Source organism: Syngnathus typhle, linkage group LG6, assembly GCF_033458585.1.
Source record: "Syngnathus typhle isolate RoL2023-S1 ecotype Sweden linkage group LG6, RoL_Styp_1.0, whole genome shotgun sequence".
NCBI lineage: Eukaryota > Metazoa > Chordata > Actinopteri > Syngnathiformes > Syngnathidae > Syngnathus > Syngnathus typhle.
The window spans coordinates 20945507-20951823 of NC_083743.1; the positions used below are offsets into that span (position 1 = coordinate 20945507).

Sequence of the window (6317 nt, forward strand, 5' to 3'; positions counted from 1 at the left end):
CGGCACAATTCAGAAAAAGTGCTCAGCTCGCCGAGAAAATGCGATTTAAGCAATAAAATTAAAAATGCTTATAAAACATAAACCAAACGTTGGAGGTGGTCATTTCTTAATGCGCAGTAATAAACTCGGCACTCTAAAGCACCCGAGAGCGTTTTTTTCGATGCCAACCTAACCAGAGTGACGGGAGCGGCACAATTCAGAAAAAGTGCTCAGCTCGCCGAGAAAATGCGATTTAAGCAATAAAATTAAAAATGCTTATAAAACATAAACCAAACGTTGGAGGTGGTCATTTCTTAATGCGCAGTAATAAACTCGGCACTCTAGAGCACCCGAGAGCGTTTTTTTCGATGCCAACCTAACCACACAGCAAAAACTGGAGTGTTGAAATTTCAGGGTTAAACATGTCAGAGTTGATTTCAACTCTCAAAGTGTCATTTTAACACATTCTGATTAAAATGGTGTTCAGTGTTGGAGTTATTTAACAGAGTTATTCCAACCTAAGCAAATCAACTCTGTAGAGATGTAAAGTGCATCTCGGCCGAGTTAACTTGCTTGATAGGCCCCTGGGCTTCAGTCCAGGTAACCCCATGTGTTATGCCCCTGGGCTTTCAGCAGGGTGAACCCGTGCATCAATCAATAGTCTCCTGTGCGTGGCGTGGTCAACCGTCGTTTATTTCGCTGCTGGAATCAGGAATGGATGCGGAGTTGGACTTTTACACGAGGTAAGCTACAAAATCAAACTTGTAGGAACAATAACATTGAATTAAACGTCTGCTGAGAATATTTATGTAACTTTGCTAAGCATTTTTTGTGGTTGGCACTGGACAGCGAACGTTTGGATTTTTTTTTAATGCAATGTTAACTTCACCACTAACGTTACCACTTGCTAAAAAATAAACATTAATAAAAAAACGGTTTCCTATGTTATCCTTTGCATTTTACCAAGTCTCACGCGTGCTTGAGAGGTTGTATAAACAAGGCTTCATATTTAACTGTCGAATATAGTTTGGGGCTAACGTTAGCACATGTTAAAAAGCTAACTTGAAGTTCATGGCGGGTGCATGCATGGCATCAGTCCGACTGCCCAATACTCCCTCTTCCCATTTCTCCGACCATACACTTGTTAATTTCTGCGTCCATTAATCTAACCTTAACCCTAATCCTAACCATAACCCTCTAGAATAAGTAAGGGATAAACAGTTCAGAGGTTGTTATGGAGAAATAAGCCCCGACAGGATGAACTTTGGCTCCAACACGAAGTGAGGAGTTAATTCATGCAATAAACCCCGCACTTTGCGTAGGAGCCACGGCTAGAGTGAAATAATTAGCCTAAACAATTGCAGTTGGGTGCCTGTGTGGCAGACTCCCTGTGCCACTGCACCGAGACGAGTGTCCGAGGCTCTGATCATACAGGTGTGGTTAATAACTCTGATTAATGGGTAATGTAGGTAATGTAGTGGGCAGTCAGACTATAAAGGGTCAACTTTACTGGTGCTGTGTTGTGTTTGTTTGGTCGCTGAAAACCAGCTTTTAACAGAGGGGAATGTTTTAATAAATCAGTTTTGCCTCAAATGTAAATGTTAATTACGGTAGCATGTGCTGCAGTCACTACAGCTAGTCGCTGCCACGTTCATCAATGAGAGCGTTTCCACTGGGCCTGCTGTGGCATGTTTTAACAGCCTCCCAGCAGCTGCTGAATGTGTTTAATCTTAGACATGCAGTGAAATTAATAATGAAACAATTTCTTGCATGATACACAACGTTTATGTGAGTGTTAAATAATTATTTCTTGCATGTTAAGTGTTTACTGACATTTGTTTGTTGTTGCATGTCTCAGAAAAATGTTGATCCAGGTTCGGTATTGCCAACAGCAGAAGTATGTGAAGTTGGATGAGGTTGATGGATGTTTTGATTTTGTGCAGTTCCATGACAAAGGTTTGTTTTTGTTTTACTTATGCTTGGTTTGATATAAAGGGCAGAACAACGCCCCTTTCTTTTAAGATTTGGACTGAAAAGGGAATGTATTTTATGCAGGGGATTATCTCTGAATTTGTTTACAGTGGTGGATTAAATTATTGAATGTGAAATGAGGCAAGATCAGTGCTATCTTAAAGGTCCACTCAGATGTATCTTGTCTTTTCCAGTCATCGAGAGATTTTGCCTGCCACCTGACGCAAAATTAGTGTACAAAGATGCAACAGGGACAGAAGTTGATGAGGACATTTTCAGTGACCTTGTCAGCCAAGGCAATGTGACTCTATCAGTTTTCTCAAATGACGGTGAGAAATGTAAAGGGGTAAATTACATAATGCAATGTGTAAAACACTAATGCAAATTTATAAGTACAGAAATACAGTAAACAATTTCAATTTAATGTTTTCAGAATTAAGTCATTTAATACACTTAAAGGTGGATCAAATATTCAATATCATTCTTTGTGGTTACACAACAGGGACATTCAGCCTGACTTTTATTAAATGGTTTAAATGTCATTTTAACTGACATAAATCCAATATGAATACCAAATGTATTTTTGATTAATCTAATTCATGCCTTTAAAACAATTTCTGAAAATATTTCTGAATTGCCTATCAAGACTGAGAATCAATTGATTAAATGAGTTGAGTCTATGGTGTGCCGTTGGCTTGGTTAGATCAAAAATCTTCTATGACTTTTTGTATACTGCAAATAAACACCCCACCCCCCTTCTTTTTTTTTTTTTTTTTTTTTTTAGAATTTTCCGATTGCTCCTTGTCCTCTCCATCCGATTATTCTGATTCAAGCTTCAGTTCATGTGCAAGTACATCAACTATACTCCTAGATGAGGTTCCTAGGAAGAAACCAAGACTTGAGGGCCCACTTACTGCAGCATCTGCTAGAAAGGTTGTGCTAAGTACTCACAGGTTTCTTAAAATCAACATTTGTCATCCTTAAACTCTAGAAAGGCAGTTTATCACATTTGTTTTTTTGCTTCTTTTTCAAAGTTGATTGAAGATGTCCTTGGTACCAGCTCAGGTGGTGAAGAGGTCCTCCAAGAGTATCACACAACAAAAACTCTAACAGATGCTACCAGAAGAAAGTTGGTCAATATAATAGTGGCACACATGATTGATAAACACGGGTATGTGTGTTCTATTTGTCTGTACTATCCTTTTTTTATTAACAAGTTAACTACTTGGCCCTTGTATTAATGCTAATTTGATCTTTTCTCAGGCAACTCCCCAGCAAAGCTGTTCGAGAAGAGTACGCTCTTGGGATAGTGACAGTGTTCCCGTCCCTCAAAGACCCATACTCCAAGAAAGGCTATGTATAGTCATTATTATTGTACTATCTGTTTACATAATTTTCATGTTTTGTCTACATTACAGTAACATTTAGATTCTGAAATTTCACAGTAGCTTATGAGGTTGACATCACATTAATTTTGAATGTATTTCCATTTTAGGAACATTTCTATGATGCTGCAAGCAGCACCGGATACATTTCTTGGCGTCTGAAAACGATTCAGAGAAAGATTCGAAGAGGACATGCATCTACAAGTAGCCCCACTGGCTTTTCCCCAGGAGGAGGTCAGTCTATCTATCTATCTATCTATCTATCTATCTATCTATCTATCTATCTATCTATCTATCTATCTATCTATCTATCTATCTATCTATCTATCTATCTATCTATCTATCTATCTATCTATCTATCTATCTATCTATCTATCTATCTATCTATCTATCTATCTATCTATCTATCTATCTATCTATCTATCTATCTATCTATCTATCTCTCTATCTCTCTATCTATCTCTCTATCTCTCTCTCTACGCAACTGTCTTTCTTTCTCTAAGTACCCCTCATTTTTCTTTCTTTCTTACAACTTCATCTAGGGTGTTTCTTGTTTTTTTTCTTGAAAGAATTGTGTGCTTTTTTTCAGGAGGCCCAAATGTGCGCAGGTCCATTGTTGTTGACCAGCAGCTTGATGGGGATGCATACCAGGAAGCCATCTCCTTGCTCAACCATACAACAGACAGTTCCGTAATTTTTCTGAAGATGAGAGAGACCTTTCAGAATCGCCAAAAACTCATCCACGACTCAGACAAAACTCAAGATATCTTCTCCATCTTCCCAAGATTCCTGGATACAAAGGGATTGGTAAGTATGAAATGGGATTTTTAGAATGCCTTGAAATGTGCTGAATGTGGTAGTAGTACATTTGCTTTCTTATAGATGAATCAAGACTTCACACTCCTGTTTGAAGAGGAGGTTTCCAACCTGCTGCTCCAGAAATGGGATCCGTTCTTCAGAGATACTGTCATCAAAGAGGCCAAGCGGCTCACCCCAACACCTGAGCTGCGCCGAATGCTGCAGGCCGCAGAGTCTCCAGGAAGTGAACTTGATGAGGCACCAAGTGAGTTTTGTTCGATAGAATTTGTTATAAGCAATTACAGTTCAATAGTCTTGTGATTAATAAAGACCGATTGATTTTATGTTACTGGACTTCAATTGTTCGTTCATTCTGTGTATTTCTTTTTCTTTTTAAAGTTGGGTTAAAGTCGATGGTGTTGAGTACAAAGGTGGACTTGTTGTTTGCAGTTCCATGGAGGAAGACATGCCAGTCTTTTGTCAAATAGATGATGTACTTCTGGTTGAAGATGACGTTTATTTTTTGACAAAAAAGCTATTTACAGAGATGTTTGTTGAACACCACCATGCCTTCAAAGTTTTACCCTCATGTTTTAACTGACTGCATTGGGGGAAAAGTTAAAATAAATTGTGTTTTTGAAAATGCATTTTTCTTGGAATTGTCATTTTAATGGTTGTATTGTACTGTTTTTTTTTTTTAACTATGTAGTGTCAATTTAACCCAATTTAGGAAGTTAAAAAGGAGCTTTGATATAATGTAAATCGATAGTGTTAATTTAACCCAGTTTAGAGAGTTAAAAAGGAACTCTGATATAGTGTTAATGTAACTCGATATAGTGTTAATTTAACACAGTTTAGGGAGTTAAAAAGGAACTCTGATATAGTGTTAATGTAACTCGATATAGTGTTAATTTAACACAGTTTAGGGAGTTAAAAAGGAACTCTGATATAGTGTTAATGTAACTCGATATAGTGTTAATTCAACCCAGTCTAGGGAGTTAAAAAGTAACTCTGATATAGTGTTAATGTAACTCGATATAGTGTTAATTCAACCCAGTCTAGGGAGTTAAAAAGTAACTCTAGGTACAGTGTTAAATAATTAACTATTTTGAAAGTGTTAATTTAACTCTGTAGAGTGTGGAGCTATATAAACCCGCAAAAAGTGTTAAAATTGACTCTGTGGGAGTTGATTCAACACTCCAGTTTTTGCTGTGCAGAGTGACGGGAGCGGCACAATTCAGAAAAAGTGCTCAGCTCGCCGAGAAAATGCGATTTAAGCAACAAAATTAAAAATGCTTATTAAACATAAACCAAACGTTGGAGGTGGTCATTTCTTCATGCGCAGTGATAAACTCGGCACTCTAAAGCACCCGAGAGCGTTTTTTTCGATGCCAACCTAACCAGAGTGACGGGAGCGGCACAATTCAGAAAAAGTGCTCAGCTCGCCGAGAAAATGCGATTTAAGCAATAAAATTAAAAATGCTTATAAAACATAAACCAAACGTTGGAGGTGGTCATTTCTTAATGCGCAGTAATAAACTCGGCACTCTAAAGCACCCGAGAGCGTTTTTTTCGATGCCAACCTAACCAGAGTGACGGGAGCGGCACAATTCAGAAAAAGTGCTCAGCTCGCCGAGAAAATGCGATTTAAGCAATAAAATTAAAAATGCTTATTAAACATAAACCAAACGTTGGAGGTGGTCATTTCCTAATGCGCAGTAATAAACTCGGCACTCTAAAGCACCCGAGAGCGTTTTTTTCGATGCCAACCTAACCAGAGTGACGGGAGCGGCACAATTCAGAAAAAGTGCTCAGCTCGCCGAGAAAATGCGATTTAAGCAATAAAATTAAAAATGCTTATTAAACATAAACCAAACGTTGGAGGTGGTCATTTCTTCATGCGCAGTGAATAACTCGGCACTCTAAAGCACCCGAGAGCGTTTTTTTCGATGCCAACCTAACCAGAGTGACGGGAGCGGCACAATTCAGAAAAAGCGCTCAGCTCGCCGAGAAAATGCGATTTAAGCAATAAAATTAAAAATGCTTATTAAACATAAACCAAACATTGGAGGTGGTCATTTCTTCATGCGCAGTGAATAACTCGGCACTCTAAAGCACCCGAGAGCGTTTTTTTCGATGCCAACCTAACCAGAGTGACGGGAGCGGCACAATTCAGAAAAAGCG

The 6317-nt window shown here is 38.4% G+C and overlaps 1 protein-coding gene across 3 annotated transcripts; it reads left to right on the top strand.

The window, feature by feature from the left end:
- Positions 1–377: 377 nt before the first annotated feature.
- Positions 378–4778, top strand: LOC133155967 (uncharacterized). Of its 3 annotated transcripts, XM_061281661.1 has the most exons (10): positions 379–722; positions 1838–1935; positions 2145–2279; positions 2735–2883; positions 2985–3121; positions 3214–3307; positions 3446–3569; positions 3925–4142; positions 4218–4398; positions 4533–4778. In XM_061281661.1, exons 1-10 carry the CDS (start codon positions 595–597, stop codon positions 4619–4621), a joined length of 1353 nt encoding a protein of 450 aa, XP_061137645.1. In that variant the 5' UTR covers positions 379–594; the 3' UTR covers positions 4622–4778. The 3 variants fall into 3 exon arrangements, with proteins under 3 accessions (XP_061137646.1, XP_061137647.1, XP_061137645.1); XM_061281662.1 differs by lacking the exon at positions 2145–2279 and having other exon boundaries at positions 378–722; XM_061281663.1 differs by lacking the exon at positions 1838–1935 and having other exon boundaries at positions 378–722.
- Positions 4779–6317: the final 1539 nt, after the last annotated feature.

What these genes read in the sequence shown, in the direction of transcription:
- LOC133155967 (XM_061281661.1), top strand. Translation starts at nt 595, where the DNA reads ATGCCCCTGGGCTTTCAGCAGGGTGAACCCGTGCATCAATCAATAGTC. An exon ending in GAGTTGGACTTTTACACGAG is followed by an intron (nt 723 to 1,837) that starts GTAAGCTACAAA and finishes TGCATGTCTCAG; the next exon opens with AAAAATGTTGATCCAGGTTC. An exon ending in TGAACTTGATGAGGCACCAA is followed by an intron (nt 4,399 to 4,532) that starts GTGAGTTTTGTT and finishes TTCTTTTTAAAG; the next exon opens with TTGGGTTAAAGTCGATGGTG.